The 19,243-nt window shown below is 34.9% G+C and overlaps 1 protein-coding gene across 3 annotated transcripts in view; it reads right to left on the bottom strand.

The window, feature by feature from the left end:
• ESYT2 (extended synaptotagmin 2) overlaps window positions 1–19,243 on the bottom strand; it is an 84,625-nt gene that overhangs the window by 13,848 nt on the left and 51,534 nt on the right. For 2 of the 3 annotated variants that reach the window (XM_083823696.1, XM_083823698.1), the window contains exons 7-14: window positions 18,633–18,688; window positions 12,455–12,575; window positions 11,678–11,854; window positions 11,131–11,213; window positions 9,749–9,797; window positions 8,927–9,016; window positions 8,289–8,384; window positions 715–777 (exon numbers count right to left, since the gene is read on the bottom strand). In XM_083823696.1, coding sequence (XP_083679822.1) covers window positions 715–777; window positions 8,289–8,384; window positions 8,927–9,016; window positions 9,749–9,797; window positions 11,131–11,213; window positions 11,678–11,854; window positions 12,455–12,575; window positions 18,633–18,688 — 735 coding nt within the window. The remainder of the gene's footprint in view (window positions 1–714; window positions 778–8,288; window positions 8,385–8,926; window positions 9,017–9,748; window positions 9,798–11,130; window positions 11,214–11,677; window positions 11,855–12,454; window positions 12,576–18,632; window positions 18,689–19,243) is intronic. The other variant, XM_083823697.1, reaches the window with a different exon arrangement.

Genomic DNA, 19,243 nt, shown 5'->3' with positions numbered 1-19,243 from the left:
TTCATAAAATGAAGAAACTCCATTAGTTTGCAAAAAGACCCTGTTGCTTATTCTCATACATAAATATAAATAATATTAATTCATGCTAAATAGATAGGAACACACCTCTAACATCTGCCACTGACAAATTTGCTGTTGACAGGATATTCAGTCTATTAGAGCCTGCCTGTTGTCCAAGTTCCTCCACCTGAGAACTTGGTTCATGCCTTCCAAGTTTGCCACTCAACATGAAGTCTTCCGTATCAAAAGGCTGGACTGAATTTATTCAGCATTCACATAAAAGATGTAAAACCTTCCAAAAACATCTAGCAGAAAAATGATTAATTCAAAAATACGTAACACATTGATTTTGTTGGCTAGTCATTCAGAGTTGAGCAGTAAAGTATCACTCAGTATGTAAAAGATGTCTTAGCTTTCATGTCGGCTTTGTTCTTTAAATACTACTTCAAGCTAGTTCTCAGGATTAATTTATTTTAGTCTTCTAAAGCAGCCTATGCTCCACTTGACTGATTTAAAATTCAGATTACCACAGACCATAGAATTTTACTAACATCTTGACCATTTCTTGAAATCAGATGGTAAATAAAACTGAATCATACTAAATATAGATCTGGCAAAAGAAATTCCATTCACTGTTGCAAGGAAAGTGTTGCAGGCATTCGTGCACTTCTGATTACTATTGTGACCTTAAATGGACAACTATATTAGTTTTACCTTTAGGGCTTTCTGAACAGCAGCCTTCTTCAAGCCATCAGGGTTAAATTCTAATGGATTATGCTTTTAAGTCAGGAGAGAATGAACACAGGAAGGGTTAGTAAAGTCATGCAATGAAGCAATTTCATTAGGTTAATTAATTATTACATGAAAACATAGGACAAAAAAAAACCTTTCAAACAAAACAATGATGGGATCACTAAAAAAACAAACAAAAATAAAGAAATAAAAATGGACAAAGCTTTTTTTCCCCCATATCCTCTCTGAATGTTTGTATTCTGCTTTTAAACTAAGGTACACCCTTTCAATACACTTACATTTCCCTTATCAGCTCTTTTATAATAATAAAAGAAACTTCATAAAACAGGTTGTATTGAGAGCTTGCTGTCCTAAGCATTGCCTTCCAAATGAACCTTTTTAATATCTGGCTACATATATTTTCACAACGTTGAAGGTTCTCTGGTAAATCAAATGGTTATGTGAAGGAGCCCTTTTGTGGGAGAAATTACTATGCTCAAAGTATTGACAAGACATAGATCATTATAAAAATTTTAGTTGTTTGAGACTCTTAACCAGATGAATGACATAAAGACTGCAAGCTAACTAGAATTAAATATATTTCACTTAGTTGAAGGCATACAAATAAACTAACAGGAGGAGTTTGAACTGATTTAGCAGGACAAAACACCTGACTATTTTCCATTAACTAAACAAAGTTTTGCATTTTATTTTACTAACAATAGATTGTTCTTGAAGTGATACATGTAAATTACAAAAATATTACGGAAAAATTTTGATGGCATTCAATGCATAAGAGGTAATTTCAGCAAATATATTTTTGACATAAAACCTATTTCAAAGCAGTATACTTATGCCTGGCTTTTTTACAAGCATATATTTCTATTTAAAGGGAGAATTGTGCTTTAAAAGCTGTAATATATGGCAAAAAAAAAAAATTATTGCATAGTGGCTTTTGTAAACATGCTGGATGATGAACAGAAAACAAGATAATTAATGCTCTGCCAAAAGAAACGGTTTCATGAAATACAAACTTAGAATTGACTAAAATTTGAAAAAAGATTTTAAGCTTCATGCAGAAATACTTTTTTTTTTTTTTTTTTTTACATTTTCTTTGGGGATGTCACATCCATATATTGGCCAGTCTGTGTGACAAGATTCCTAGCGTTCAGTTTTGACATTTCTGTTTCAGAAGGAACATACAATATAATGAAACTGGGGGGGAGGCAGAAGTTTGGCTTTTTAAAAAATATGTATTTTTTTTTGTAAAATAAAATTAAGCAGTCTTCCAAAAGTACTTGTTTAGATATGTTAGGGTCTAAGATTATTGGACTTAAGACCTTCAAACATAGAGACTGCACAATATCCCCAGATACACTGATCAAAATGTTTAATTCTCCTTATCATTCAAAGGCTTTTTAAAGCTCAACTGGTATATTCCTTGCTGGAATTTAAGTACTGCTTTTTGTTCTCTGACAAACATGAAAAACTTTGTTTGCAGCAGCCTTGTGTCCTTTCCATCTTCATTTTTTATCTCCTAAAGCTAAACGCATCCTAGTTATTCTTTCTCTGCTAGTCACATTTTCTAGCTTTCTCATTATCATCACTGCTGCCCTCCAGATTCATTTTAACTGGTCTCCATCCTAGACAGCTGTGTCCAAAATAAGGGCCTTACTAATGTCCAAGCAGAACAGAAGGATTAGTCCACACATCTTACAGGCTACACTCCTTTCTATAGTCAAGATGGTATTTGTTTTGTAACAGCATGATACAGCATGACTACAGATCTACTCCTGTCAGACAGCTTTTCTTATCCCATATTAATATGAGAGCAGTACATGTCCTCTTCTGAAAAGCACCTAATTTCAGATCATATGTGCAGTTCATCAGTATCATTTTGATACATAAACTGCCCCTCAAACTTACTGGCCATCCTTCCCTTGCATTTTTACCTGCAAATTCAATACACAGTTTTTCCCCTATGTTATTGTTTCAAGGAATTTTAAAAGCCCAAAACAAACCTCTGTCATCAATTATAAAGGTAGGCAACCAATGATTCCTGGCTATTGCACAAGTCTCAATTCCTCTGGAATCATAGCAAGGAAGGCCAACAGGGATACCAGCTGGGGCAAATATGTTTAAGCCAGACTTCAGGTTTCAAGGGAAAGAGCTGCAGGTCCATGAGGAAGGTGGCTGAAAGGCTGGGAGGGAGGAGACTAGGAGAAGAAATGGGACTATTCAATAAAAAAAAGCCAAGAAAAGGTCTTGCCTTGGATTACAAAGTTGTCTTGCTATGGTTCTGAGCATCTCTGAGTTACATGAAAAGGGGACGGTTATCCAAGAACTATGCTGACATCTGACACAATGAAATAAATCCAACTTCAGGTTAGTATTCTCTAATGGCTAATGACTTTTGCAGTAAATCCTAATATAGCAAGGCCATAAATTATATGGCACCTAACAAGCTGTTTTATTATTAAGCCAAATGCTAATTTGATACGCTGTAGAGTACAACTCATTACTTATGTTAACTCACTAATTTTTTCTTGGGGTTCAGATGGTGCTTTAGAAGTTTCTAAATCTCTCAGCTGATGACCAGAAGACAGTGACTGATCTGGAAGAGCTGATTTAAAATACAGATAATTTAAGTGTTATATACATACACTAAATACAAAATATATATATATGACAACATATCATAAAATTAGTATTATGTACTTCTAGAAATTATAGTAAGAGCATAGTTCATAATCCTTAACTTCAGATAAATCAGATTTAGATGGGTAAATGTCTGAATTAGGTGCCATGAATCCAGGTTTCCAGCAGTCAATAAAAACAATTAGAAAGAATCTGAGCATTCAGGGCTTTGTTTGTTCCTCTCCCCCAAATAAAGTGAAATCCCTTTTTAACAGCCACCAAACACATCCACAAACACCAAAAATAACTCAGACATGTCACTTAGATACCTGAACTTAGAGGTGTGAATGTCTGCATAAGACATTTAAAGATCTCCTGAACACAATGGGCAGTTCTACAACTGCTGAAGCTGTTATCTCTGGGCTATCACAGTCCTCTCCTCTCCTCTCTCCTAGCTTCCAGCCATAAATCTTGCCCCTTTGGTTGCTGCAAGACTGGTACCCAACAGCAACTGCAGAACAAGCCAGCTGACAGTGCTGTCGAAGGAAACCCAAACATGGCTATCTTAAAACAGTTCCACTCTGACTTGCAAATAGCTTCATGGATTTGGAAAGTTTTGTCCTGTATCTCTTTAAGTACTGTTATATCTAGATGCAATGTTCTAATGCAATGACTCTAACAAAAACATCAAGGCTACGCTTTAATCAAACTTTTTTTAAAAACGATATCTCTATAGTTTTTATAATTAAAACAGCAACTACTTATCAGTTTTAGCACCAAGATAACTGAACCACAGAATATATGGTTTGAATCCTTGTGATACCTATAAATTACATGTTTCTCCAAAAATATAAGTATCTATGATTATGAACTGTGTATCTTGCTCATTAAATTTTATACAACTTGGTTAGTAGATGCAAAGATTTTTTGATACTGGAAAATGAATTCCTACACAGAAACCAACTGAAAGGACCAGGAAAAGGATTGTTTTGTTGGTTTATTGGAGGGAAAAGAAGGAAGAGTGTTTTTAAATCAAGGTTTATGATACGAATCAAAAGCAGCCAGCTACAAATTAAATCTGCACAATCTACAGTGGCATAACTACCTCCCTGGCAAGAGAGTTCTTATTAGGAACAGACTGCCATTCTTTCTGGGGATACCAAGGTTGTGTTTACAGACTTAGGTGTAAGTATTCAGAGACTCATTAGTTTGCAATGATCTCCTATCACTAAATTAAAGCAAAAATATTAACTTTTTATTCTTTCTAGCCTGAATTTTCCTGACTACAGACTAATTTGGAGAAAAAAAAAGAAAAAAGAAAAAAAAGGAGCTTGGGAATTTGCAAAACAAGGAGCATCATGGAGTGAAACAGAATTTACAAGGGAATTTATAGTTTGGGATGCACAAAGAATCACACCCATTTTTAGCTCAGTACTTGAACCTGTGTGGAAAGGTTGCAAGTTCTTAGAAATGTTGAGTGCATCACCATTAAAGATTCCGGGATGTTGGTTGTAGTATTTATTACATTTTCTTTCCTTTGCAATAAAAGCCAACAATTGCCAGCACACAGCGTGCTAGTATGGTATGCATTTTATTTCTCAATGAATCACCAATTTAAGCTAAATGTAAGAGCTTTTACAACAAACTTATCTTGGGTTTTTATCATGAAAGGTTAATTACTTACCCAATGATATGCTGATCAATGAAATTTAAATAGCCTTTAAAATGCAAGAAAAATAGCACAAAAAAACAATGCACACTTGTTGAAACCATGCAGCAAAACAAATTGCATGCTCTCAATCCACTAGAGTGAGTGGCTTTAGTAGCACTAATCCACACTCTGGCAGATAAAAGGTACAATACAAATAACACCAGAGAACTCACAAATAGTGCTCTATAGAGTGAGGTAGTGTTTTCACAAAAGACTAGTCCCGATGCTCTCCTCTCTTTTAAGTATCCACACCCAAAGTTTCCCTCGTAGATACTCTTAGGAAGATGGAAATGGAAGGAGAAAGCAGAGTGATGGGATTGTGGCAGAATGAATGCATAAGCAGCTTTACTACACAAGAAAGTTAAAGAAGACAGTCAAAGGATTCCAGAGAAAACAGCAGATAACAAAAATATTTGTCATTATGAATAGTTTTAACAGTTAAACTTTCTGTAGCACAGAAACTTGATTTTTTTTGCTTTTTTATTAATTATTGAAATATATTAGCACAACTTTCCTGGTTTATTCTTGGTAGTTCAGATTTATATGGCAGTTCCAACTAAGAAAGTTTAGAGACCTGACTTCTAAACCATTTCTGTTTCACATAAAACATATTTCTGATAAATCATCCTAGTGCTCACAATCTCACAACTACAATGAATTTGTGCAAAAGAACGCCTGATTTGGTTATCCACTGCAACTCATGCAAAGTAAGTCTGATGCTAAATCTAAAATGTACCAGTGATCAGCAATAACTTTAAAAAAAAAATCCATATTGAAGGCAATAAAAAGTTCTTATTCATCCAGAAAATATTTCAGTTTCAACATAAAAGCTGTGGACAAGTTTTCAAAACTATTAATAAGTAGCATAATTTTAAGTGAGACTTCATTGTCGTTTAACCTTTTGTTCCTCATAAATATAAGCAATCCAAAAGAGCAATTAATTTTACTATTACACTACAGCAACCCTATCAATGAATATGAACACATCATGAGAAGCTAGCAGACTTTCATGTTTAGTCTTATAACTGTTGTTCCATATCACAATCAAATGGACATAAAAAGAGCTGTATTCACTATAATTTGCTGTATTTTGTATAGGAATTCCCTTACAAGATATAATTATTGTCATTACAGAATCTATAGAAATCCAGAATCTATAGAAGTCTTGCCACAAGAAACTGTCCTCCCATATTTTCCCTCCAACCCAATTTTAATACCTTTTTGTATCTGTTTCTGGACAATTTGAATTTAAAACAGTATTGTATTTATTATTGTTGTAAACTTGTAAATGGAATTTTCAAGTATTCAATGCTAGTTTCTAGCATATTCTAGCGCATTACTGGACAGAGAATGACTTGCAATTAAATACTGAGTTATTTGTAGCAACTACACTTATGGGCTGGCAGAACAATAAAAACAAAGGAATAAAGGTTCCACGCTATGACCATCCTCATTCCCTGACATTACCCACACAATGCTATACTGTAAACAAAGCATCAGACACAGCAATAAGAAATTTGGGATTCTGTAGCTAACTAGTCAGCTTTGGGCAAGGAACTTCCTTCCGCTTTCCATGCCCTAGAGTTTAGAGATCTACCGATCAGAAGTACTGACTAAAACACGGTAACAAAAAAACTGTCTCCAAAAGTAGGTAAAACACAAAGCTTGCAGCTTAACCTCTGTAAGGGAGGGAGACAACACTAAAGAATATTTAAAATAGGAAGGGAACAAATTAAAACTTACGACAAAGCCTCTACGTATTTCCTAGAGAAACTATTCTAAAACAGAGAAGCAGGATGGTAAGGAAAAAATTAGGGGATTGTTATGAGATTGTGGATGAGAGAACTATAAATTATTCCTTTTTAATGAAGAGGCTTCAGTGTATTTTAAACTTTTAGAGTTTCATTTAAGTAATTTTTTAACAAAAAGTAAATTTTTAAGTATTTTTTTTCATTTGTAGTAATTTTTAACAAAAAAATAAAGACATGGGTTCAATTTAATCTAGCACACAAAACAGAAGGCAGACAGACATTTTTGTGTGTTGCAGTATTCTGAAACTAATGTTAAGCATGCCATAATTCTATTCTATTTATGTTTACTCTAATACAGAGTAATTTTACTCTCTCTACTAATTTACAGAGTTCCCCCAAATTCAAAAAAGTGATTCTAAGAAGATAATGCAGGACGATTCCGAATGAGGTACATCCCTTTAGCTTTTAAAATCACCCATAATACTGCTTTCAAGCACTGCTCTATACATGCTAGAACAGACTATTTGCTAAATGAAATCACTAGTCAGTGATGTAAATCCTTTAGGCTACCGCGATTTCATTTGTTACACTTTGATGCAGTATTTTATTTTAACTGAAATTTAAGGTGAGTGGACAAATTTGCAAAACACATTAAAAAATATCTGAGGCTTGAAAATTTAGATCTTTGATTAGTATTTTAGCCATCACTCCCAGAATTTCTCACCTAATAGCGATGCTGAAAAATGGAAAAATTCAGTGCTTCCCATATCTATTTATGGTGGGGTTTACTTTATTACTGCCATAATTTCCAACCATGAACAGAACACTGCTAACCTGAAATAAACTACAATACAGTTTGTGCTCACCACAGACAAACTACTTCACACTGCCATAGTATAATCCATATAACGACAGAAACATGTTTTATGTGCGTTTTACACAGGCAAATAAACATTACTCCAAACGCCAACCTGACAGAAATCTCATACAAATATTCTGCCACTGTAACATCAACCGCACAGCATAAATTTCATGTTGAGGACTTCATTTCCTTCAAATCTACCACAGATATCCTAAACCAAAGCAAGCAAGTTTACCTGAATTCAAGGAAGTAGGCCTTTTCCCAGTTAGTTCTTATAATTCCCCATGCTGATCCCATACTATTTATGGAAAACACTGCATAATAAAAACATGCAGCCTTTCAAGTCCAGGAAAGGAGCATTCTTTAAAGAAAAAATCACACTGATTAAAGGGTAATGTTTTATTAATTATATAAATATATTACCGTACTACTAGAAATATGGACCTTACATTACACGTTTTGAAAAAAGAGAAAGAATAGAACACATGGCTTAAGGTGTGTTAGTGAAGCAGTGTGCCATACTACCAAGCAAGACATGCTGGAAGTAAGCAAGAGATACCTATAAGAAAAGGGCATCCAGGAGAATATAACTTACAGGCAGGTTTCTTGCTGAGTCCAAATAGAGAATAAGCAATGCCGAAGAAAGTCCATCATTGGCTTGGTCTTTATCAGCTCTAATGCTAGTTAGCACCTAAATGAAAACCATACTGTGAGCCTTTATGCAAATTAAATACGACATTATTTCTGTCCCTTTCCTGAAAAGTATTTTAAAAATATCTTCCCAAACCCAAACATTCACATATACACACTATAAAATACAAGCAGTAGCTTTTTAAGTCTCCATAGAGATGTAGGTATTTCCATGAATTCCACCCCACTTCCTAGTTTTTTTTTTGTTTGTTTTTGTTTTTTTTAATTGGATAGACTATATATCATGCTCAGTTTTATCTCCAAGTCTAATGAAATGTTGGCTGATATTCTCGAACCATAACATTAAGAGAAAAGATAAAGAAGGAAAAAGCATTTTAAAAATCCCATTCCACAGAAGTACACTGATAGGCATGACTCATTTGAGATTTCTAAAGACAGACAGCTTGGAATAAAGTTACAGATTTATCCAAATTCACTACAGCTAAAGAATTAAATCACTTACATATTTAAATGTGTGCACAAAAAAAAAAAAAAGGAAAAGGAAAAAAATATTAGGAGAAAAGTAACGTGTTCCTTCAATACCTTGTCTAGGTTTTCTGCCGTTGGCATCAATGTGAGCCACTCCAGTTTTAAATGCAATTTTCCTTTGGACACTTCATCCAAAGTAAACCACTAAAAGTTAAGCAAAGTAATGTGAAATAATCTGACACCAGAGAAATACATAACTGCAATTGGCTCTTCAGGAAATTTAGGAAATGCTAAGACACACTAGAAATCTATTACAGCTGGAATCTGCATAAACTAAAAAGATCTAATTTGTTGTTTAAAATGTCCTGTATCACACTAAATTTTATGACAATGTATTACTATTCAGTTCTGTCATACAAAACCACGCATGCAAACCTCTATGTTATCCTATAAAAGCATTTTTAAAACATCAAGAGAATTCTCTGAGTTCTTTAAAGCTGTTCTAAAAATACACACTAATACATCAAAAACTAATACATAACATCACTAATAAAATTGCTGTTATATGTAGGATAAAACTTCCATTTTCTTCTACATTAGTTTTATTAAAGTCTAAAAGTAGTTAAATGCAGACAAATAACTATTCTCATGGAAGAAAAATCCCTTATCAAATACATGACACCATTTTTTGCATTCACATACTAGTAAGCTTAAAACCCAACAGCAGCAGAAGAATGGCATCATTCAACAGTTCAGCTATCCTTCAAACCACTGCTTTGTTCATCAAGGAATCTATTTCTCTAGCATTAAGGTTATTCAGGAACTATCTTCAGGAAAAAATATGAGAACAACTAAATGTACAACATGTTTTGTTGCATTTTTTGTTTCCTTTTTGTTTTGTTTTGCTTTTTAAACCAGAATTTACCCAACACTTACCTCATCTAGAAGTCGTTCCTTTTCAACTTCAATTAAATCTATCATCAAACTAGGAAAAAAGAAAACAAAACAAACAACAACAACAAACAAAAAAGTGTTTTAGACAAGAAGCAAAAAGTCTAACTCAGAGCTCAAACCCCACCCTGTGCTTGCTGATTCCAGATTTCCACTGACAGCAAAAGAACAAAACAGTACTATTCTTTTAGCCCTTAAGAGAGAAAAAAGTAGGGAATGAAATGTCTGAGCCAGGATGGAATGCAGGATGATAGAAAATATGCCTGTACTAGAGCCCATTTTGTAGCTATGGGTGCAACTGGCAAAATATGGCTCATACACAAGTTCTCAAAACCATGACCACATCCGAACTACCCACTGGAATTAGCCCCTGGACATATGTTATGACCAAATTCATGCTTTAGAATTGTCTGACAGAGCGCTAGTTTGCACAAGCCAAAAGTGTACCAGGGAATCTGCTAAAAATTAAATAGGGCAGACAAATGCATGCTGGTGTATGAACATTTGTCTTGCCTTTTGTTTTACTAGTACTGGTATACATATTACGATCAAGTTGCCACTCTTCCCCCCCACCACTTCAATGTAAGATTAGGGAAGTGCAAAGAAAAGAAGCCTTAGTACTACCTACTTCTTTATTTAAATGAGAAGAGAAGTAGGTACTGTTGCTCCTGTTAAGAGAGAAGGAGCTGGAAAGATAAGGGAGTTCTACTCTGTATGGAAAGCAACAATGGGAAGCTCCAAAACTCTGCAAGAAATAAAGGTGACAAATTACTGTTGAAAGAAGCTGACTAAAACCCTGAAATGTTTATGGGTAAACACTAAGGGTAGGCCTATGGAATCTAAGAGTGAGTAATATTTGCGAAAGCATTATAGCAATATTTTTTCTTTAATCAAACTGCTGAGATCACCTCGTAGAGGAAAATAAACTGAGCTAACCAATTAAAAAAATACTCTAATGAAGAAGATACACAATTATAATTATTTTTTCAGATGAAGTTGATATATCTTTAAGATTTAATGCTAGCTTAAGAATATTAAAGCAGGTATGGTTCAACTCAAAAAAAAATTAAAGCACCCTTTTCTGGGAATCCACAACACTTACCTTATTTTTTTCATGACTATGAAAACATACATATGTGTATATATACACACAAGCACATTTTAATACAAATTTGTTTCCATACATGTAGTATCCAAGGAATTAGGAAACTACTTACTACCAAAATTTGAAAAGATAAGTAATTTATAAATGCAGTAACACAGCAGAAATACAAGCGCAATAAAATACAAAATGAAAAAAAAAAAAGTTACATCAAAATACTTAATCTCCTTTCACTATCTACACACATTTTCTCCATAACGTTTACCTTCCAAGGAAGTCATCTTTGTCTGGATCTTCATCAAAGAGCTCAATCTCTAGCTCCTGTCCTGGATGTTCATATACTAAGGCCTGGAAGTACAGTAAGACAGCATTGTCAATGGTAAAACTAACTGGCTTTGTCAAATGGCACAGTAACAATAAAACAGTGAAACAGCAGTGTCTTTGTGTATTAACACATATCAACAGGCAAAAGCTTTAAAAATATGTGATTTTATGAGTTGAGCAAGCATGATCTTTCGAGGTCCCTTCCAACCCCTTCAATTCTGTGGTTCTGTGATTAGAGCTTTTCAGATTTTTTTTTCTGTTCATGTTGGTATTAAGAGACTAGAGTGCTTTTCAGAATTACTGTTGCTAAGTCTAGACAAAGTATATATACATCAATGGAGAATAGCTGTTTGTTACAGAACTTTGGACTTCTGGAGGGAAACATCAAAAAGTTCCTCAAGAAAATTATTTCTTGAGTATTTTCTTTAGTAAAAGAAATTTTAGAAGACCACATTACAAAATGCAAAACACATTTTTATTGGTTATACCTCATAAACTTCATTCCATTTTGGATTGAGATTTTCTTTGATGACCTTGCTTTGGAAAATCTGGTTGCCTACACGGATGATTCCATAAGGATCTGACTTTCCTTTGACGATCCCTTTTAGGTAAGTATCTTTACCCTCCAGGTCCTGAGCTTCAATAAAGTGTATCCTTAGAACACCCTGAAAAAAAGAAAGGATGAGTTTATATAGTAATCTCAAAGTTTCCATGCCATCACAGTTCATGCAATATATTCTTTATAAGTTCCACTGCAGTTTCCTTAACATGAAACTTGGTTTGGACACCCTGTGGATCAAGAGATATCACAGCACACCTAAGACTCAGAAAGATTCTTAAAGAAAAAAGAAATTATCATCAGTAATCAGAAACATACCAGTTATATCAAGAAATGCCATGCTACTGGAACAGAGTAGCACTAAGTAGTAACAACTTTCAAGTAAAGAATATTTTGCTGTAATAATATAAAACATGTTACATAATTTTACAGTATTACAATACAATTACAAGTTACAATAATTTTTAATCCACACAGTTGTACTATGCTTTATAGGTAATATGTGGAAGATTATAACAAAACAAAAAAAAGTCCTTCTCAGTGTTATTATCAAACTCCATAAAATTATTTATAAATGGGGTCATTTAAAGTGAACAGATTCATCATAACCTATACTATTGCAATAACTATATTTAGAAATTCATACATATGTACACAACAACATCATTAAATGCCAAATTATTACTATTAACAGAAATATACTTACTTTTGGTATAGGAAATCGCAACTGAGCAATCTGCACTTCACTGACAAGGGGAACAGTAATTCTATTTGGAAGGACCAGGTAGTTGGATATTATATCCAATATTATTGTATCTGATAAGCCACTGTTAGAGAAAACAATACTCAGTTACTTCTTGGGAATTAAACATGCTATGTCACACAGACTGAGGCAGCTCAAGAGTGAAACTTTATAGAAAATCATATCAACACTTGAGATCCGTTTTTTTAACATAAAATATACACTGAAATAAGTTTAAGTATTAATGCAGTTTTTCCAGCCACATCTGGAAACTAAGTAAGAGCATTTATTGCCACTTTTAGAATAAGATAAACATGTCTTGAGGGAAATCAGTGTAGAACAGAAAACAAATCTCTACATCCTCATAGGATAGCAGTCTGTTAACAGCTACCATTTACATCTTTTGCTGCTTAACAACCTAAATGAACAATCATTTGGATGGACAATCAAATGGACACCCCTTTTTGAGGGGTGCAAAAGCCAAATCTGTTCTTTAAAAACTTTTTTTTTTTTTTTAAAAAATAAAGGATTCTAGCCAAAATGGCCACCAGGTGGAAGCAGCTGATATGTGAATAACACAAACCAAGGACAGGAATATGAAAGTTCTCCAAAGTTCCCCCTCGCCTTTTCAAAACCACCCAGGGTAAAGGGCTATTGCATAAGTCTTCTTGCCTGCATTGCATATAACCAAGCAGATGTTAACTGTTAACCTACTTTTATATTGCAGGAATGACTTAACTGTCCCTGCAAGTTTGGCTAACTGCTGTTGTATTGTTATGAAGCAAGTTGTACTCTTGAGCTAGAAGGACTGTCATTTAAACAGAAACACAAATAAAGCATGCTCTGTGGAAGAGTAAAATATAGCCTAGGGAAGTAAAACAGGTTTTGTGCTGGTAAAAAGGGAGTGGCGGTACAAACACACGGGTAATGAATCACTAAATAACCCAACCTCCTAACGCAGAAAACATTTCCTAAGCTAAGGGTTCACCCGGTTTGGGTCTGAACTGAGAACAGATCAGTATGCTGTCAGAAAAGCACCCCTGGTTAGCTGCACTGCCTGCACTGGCAGAAGACAATACGGTGGAACAAACCAGTGAAGATGAGGATCCAGGGAGAGGTTAACAGTATCTAAAAATGCTTAGAGAGAAAATGATGAAAAATACTTGAGGTATTTTGAACTGCAAGTGTGCTCCTGCTAAAGCTGGTGAAGATGTTCCAGGGATAAATGGTTTCTCCACCTAAGTACACTTCCTTTAAGATTCTCCTTTTACAGTCTTTATGAAATTAAGATGCAGATAATATGTTTGATTACTGCATGCATTTTTTCAGATTAAGCACTTGTAAGTAATCACCTTGTGAAGTTTTTCTATAACTGAATCTGCAGTTGAGAGTAGTTCTGACTGAAGCAGCTAGCATATTTATACAGTATATATTATAAATGTATATTATGTTATAAATAATATATGTTACATTTTCATTTTGGGAGAAAATTTACCAGTTAGCAATAAACAAACCTGTTATGGTAGAGATGCGTAACAGAATTAGCACATTAAATACAATCTGGCCCATTTTATATTTCTTTCATGTCAGAGACTTGCAACCTGTAGAGCCTGCCTCCCCTTGGTGGCCCTTCTTCACCACAAACGTACCCATGAGGACGGGCTAGGACAACTAAGGATTACTGCCTGTCAAGCTGCACTTTTCCCTTAAACCATACACAGCAGCCTGGTTTCTAGTTTATAAGGGTAAACACGTAAGGGAGCTGTCTGCATGACACCACTCTCACTAAAATACTTTCCTGAAATTTCTGCAGCAGTGAAACAGTTCAAACTCCTAAGTTAAAATTTATCTGTGTTAGATGGTTGGTCACCAGCTAAACAAAAGTTGAGATGTGCTACATAAAATTTCTACAAAAGGATGAAAACTAGATTCCTGAGCAATTTTTGCCCGTAATGAGAGGTTTCAGTGTTCAAATAAAACATAGCAAAGTAAAGGCATAATGGTGTGACAACAACTGGAGCCTGTGATTACAGACTGAACTGTAATGGGTGGAGTATTACCAGTTAACCTCAAATACTTACCATCTTAGCTCTGAGTGCTAAACTGTAACAGGACTAAATGTGCTAGGAATATTACTCCAAAAAAAGTACAAAAAAAGTACAGCCAGAAGGGAAGAAAACTTCCTATTGACCTCAAAATGTAACATTACTGCTGACTGTGGAAAAAAAACAATGCTACTGGTACTGGCAGTTGCATCAAGGTCTTTTAGAAGAGACAGTATCTCAATTGGCCAACTCCTACAGACAGTCCCCCTACATTCAATGAATTGGCTATAACAGTACTACTTCATTTATTTGCTTACAAATCTTTAGGTTGCATAAAAAGCTGTTTTGTTTGTTTGTTTGTTTGTTTGTTTTTTGGGGGGGGGGGGCAAGAGTTGCCATAAAAATCATTTACAGACTGGTCACTATACCTATTAGATCTGTGGCACCAATTTTCTTAAAAACATCTACTGTAAATCCAGTTAAACTACGACACATGATAGAACATAGCTAGCTTTTTAATGGCATCCAATACAATAGGAACAGAGGGAACTAAAGGTTGCATCAAGATCAACGTACTGGGCTATCCATACGTGTTTATTCTCTGAAAGAAGCGTTAGTGGATGATGTTAATACATTACTCATAGGCAAAGTTTCCTCTCAACTCCTGTGAGTTAATTTGTATCTGTTCTAAATAGGAGTCTTCGTTCCCCTTCCCTTCTTGCAGAGTTTATCCAGTCATATTTACAAAGATTTTCATTCAACAGGAATGCTAAACCCTACAGATATCTAGTTTCAGTACTTCTTAAAATAACAACTACCACAAGATAATCATGTTTTTGAAAATAAATAGCTTCCTTTAGTTATCATTGTAACACATGTCGCTTTTCAAACTTCCTCAATTCAGTTTTGCTAAACGTCTAGTTTTCAACTTTTGAATGCCAAACATTCTCTGACACGAGCCGAGAAGACAGCTCTCATTATTTTGTTAGGGTTGACTCAAAAATTTAAGATAAACATCTCAAACAACCTTAACATCGAGAGAAGACAAAAAAAAGAAAAAGCTGAGGTGATGGTAGCTACACTAGCAACAAGCATACTTTTCAAAATACAAGTCTGATGACAAGTCTCCAACAGATAGCTATCAAACATCAGAAATTTTGTTCCTGCTTTTGTCAGTTTGCCTACCCAATAAGAAGAGAAAGCTCTGCCTTTACGTTCAGTAAAGTGCATGCCCGAAGACAGTTTTTTCTATTAATCATTCTACGTGACCCAGGTCAGAGAACAACAGGCAGGCAATGGTACCAAAGCTACCTTGAAAGAAAAGTTATTGTGCTCTTGTAAATAGTTATGATTACATACATTACGAAATAAACTACAGACATAAATGTACCTATCCCAGCCTAGCAAAAGGATCAAAGATTAATTCATGTTCAAAAGGAGCTACTGAAGGCCTCCCTAAATAAGACAAAAACAGCCTGAAGCACAACACAACCCAGCCACTTGGAAGATTCACAATCATTTCTGCTAGGACCAAACTCCCACTCTGGGATTCTGAAGGTCAGTCTCACAGTGTTGTCCCAACATGAACACTTGAATTTTGCTAAAACATCAGAGAAATGAATATGAAAAATGAACTGGTATTCATGGAATTTCACAGAATTTTACAGAGAGAAATGGGACTCATGCGAGGTAGTAGATACTCACTCTTTAAAAACACGGAACATCCTGGAAAAGAACACTGAAGCTTGTAAATTAGGAATTAAGTGAATTTTAAATAACATGACACCTTCCAGGTGTTTAAAACTTATCTAACCAAATATTAGCCAAGTGGGATACTCTCAGCTGAAAATTATTCTTTATAAATACAAGGTAAAAATAACATTTTTTTATTATTTCATTACTTAAACTAAGAAGTGTGACCTATGGAAAAGAGAGGCAAATAACTGGTCGAGCAATAGAGACAGTGGTATCTATTTAAATCCTTATGTTGATGTAAAAGTTCTTGGTTAATTATGCAGTCTTAAGCTGTTTCAGTCGCTGGTTCTCAGTACAATTATTTTTTCAGTTCATGAAAATGAGAGAAGTGAAATGCTTGAGGCAGTTCATTACAGTGTCTTCAAAACACTCAGTTTCATTGCAGAAAAATAACAAGCAGTTACCTACTCAGTTATATTACTCTCTAGTTAGTGCTCTCTAACTTTTAGGGGCAGAAAAGGCAGCTGTGTATTTTCTTCCTGTATTGTCTTCTACTCATAGTGCAGAAATGGCACAGATCTGACTGCACAGAGTATTTTTTACTATATCTCAACTAGCCATAACAGAATTCATCTTCCTGTCCTCCACATCCCCTCCTGATGTGACTTGAGTATTCACACAACCTGGATCCTCCTCATACAGATATCTGAATGCCACTCCTCTGTGAGCTATACTAATGATGGAATATGAATTATATTTGTGTCCTTTTTCTCATGGAGTTGTATAGAAAGAACAATGGAAGTTGTTAACAGCCGGAAGCTTCCAGCAGCAGAGGCAGAAACTCATTTGGTAGGAGACGTTTACAAAGTACAAGTAAGTAATGTGTAGCCAGCAGCCACAGGACGTGAAAGGTACCTGTGGCAGCAGCCATCTCGTGTTCATCACTGTTTATAACAACAGTATGTCAAGCTGTCATACCAAAATATACAACCTATCCATACAGATAAGAAAAACAAATACAGCACTGAAGAAATCTACTGGCAAGGCAGAGCATGAGTCACCCCAGTTACAGTTACTATAGGAACCATACCACATCTAGACAGCCCTATTATACACATATGTGGCCAAGCTTAGTTGCTGTGGAAACCGTAAACTTGAGACACTTAATGAGACTTTGTTTACATTTGAGGTTTTCGTGTTTCCTGTCAGACATGGTATGAATCTCAAGAGCCTTGTAAGCTTAAGTACTAAATGTAAATTTATTAGTGTTACCTCAAAATTGCAAATTATTACTCAGGAGCTGTATTTTGGAAGCCATTTTCTCACTTGTCAAGAAAACCCCTTTCCTCAGAGGCAGTGTTAAGCAGGCTTGAAACAAGCAATTCTTGCAGCCATTAACCTACTTCATACAAGTTCTAATTTCAAGCTGCTCAACTGGGATTCCATGCAACGGCCTCACATGTCTAAGCAAAGCAGAAACCACTTCAGTCATGCAACTGAGCACTGAAGGATTAATTTCATACCTAAATTCCATCTCTTGGTTTGAGGCAATAAAAATAAATCTGGAATCTGCTAACTCCTGAGAGTCTGGGATCGAATAAAAGGGCTAGTTGCAAAACCCAAGTGTGTATCAGATCCATTTATTATCCCTTTAGCCACTGCCTCAATATTAAAAAGCCCCTGAGTAACTATTACAACTTTGATGATTATTTAGATATTCATGGATCTTATCTTTTCAGCACTACAATGATAAAAAATAATTAAAAAAAAAAATGGTTTTCCCCTCTACTTCTGCTTTTTTCTTTGTGGTTTTACCATTTAGTATTTTGAAAAGCTCTGAATAAGCCAAGCATTTTCTCCAACTATATATGGTCAATGTTTTTGCTACCCCATTTGATCCTCACATAATAAATTGAAATCTTTAAGCACACAAAAAGATTATAAAGTTTATTTAACTTTATTACACTCTTAAGGTATTTCTTACTATCTTTACACAAGCAACTAGAGATTTATTGGCATACAAAGCCATAAGCCAAGATATTACGAACACTCTAGCCTGAAAAATAAGGCTCTTTGTCTTTTTGCTGTCCTAGGAGATGGCACATAGGAAATTCACAAGAATCTGGAAATCTGCAAAGGCTGAGAACACTAAAAAAAGCAGATTAAAAATTATCTTTTCAAAATATTTTTAGCAAGATCTGCTAGATATACTTTTGACATACATTTACTTACAGACATAATCATTACCTTTTCCCTATTGAGCAATTTTGCTTAATTCTAAATTAAAGAATAACTGATCAGAGACATTTAACCTAAAATGATTTAGCTTGGTTTTATTATGGTTTTATGGGGGCTGGGGATTTGGGGAATGAAGTATCAAATACTGATTTACATATACTCACTTTAGCCCTGGAACATCCAGAAGATTGGTCAGTCCAGTCCAGTTAATTTCTAAAAGCTGTGAATTACAGAGGAAGGAGAAGAAAAAAAAAAAAAGAAAAGAAAAAGAAACAGAAAAGCAACTTAGAATTCACAGCACTGAGGAAATGAATCTGATAACTAAAGATTCTTATCAGTGGAAGGCTAATAACCAGTTTCGAAGAATTTTTTAAACAGCAAACCAAAACCTCTTCCATTCCAAATAATTTGTGATAATTTTTAAAACAGGATAAGGAAAACAACCCACCATCCTCTAATCAATCCTTGTTCTTCAATGTAAATAATTATACACATGCACACTCCAACATACATAAGTATGTAGTAACTACTACCTACAAACATCAAATGATGAAACGTGGTTCTGTCTCAGAGCGTATTCACCACAGATCTGGTATAGATGAGCAGTTACCAACATGAATACAGGCTAGGTGGTAAGTGGACTGAGAACAACCCCGTGGAGAAGGATTTGGGGTACCGGTGGACAAGAAACTGAACATGAGCCAGCAATGTGTGCCTGCAGCCCAGAAAGCCAGCCATATCCTGGGCTGCATCGAAAGAAGCATAGAGAGATCTA

Source organism: Anser anser (genome assembly GCF_964211835.1).
Source record: "Anser anser genome assembly, chromosome: 2".
Lineage (NCBI taxonomy): Eukaryota > Metazoa > Chordata > Aves > Anseriformes > Anatidae > Anser > Anser anser.
The sequence above is the reverse complement of the archived record's forward strand: the minus strand, read 5'-3'. Positions and strand labels throughout refer to the sequence as shown.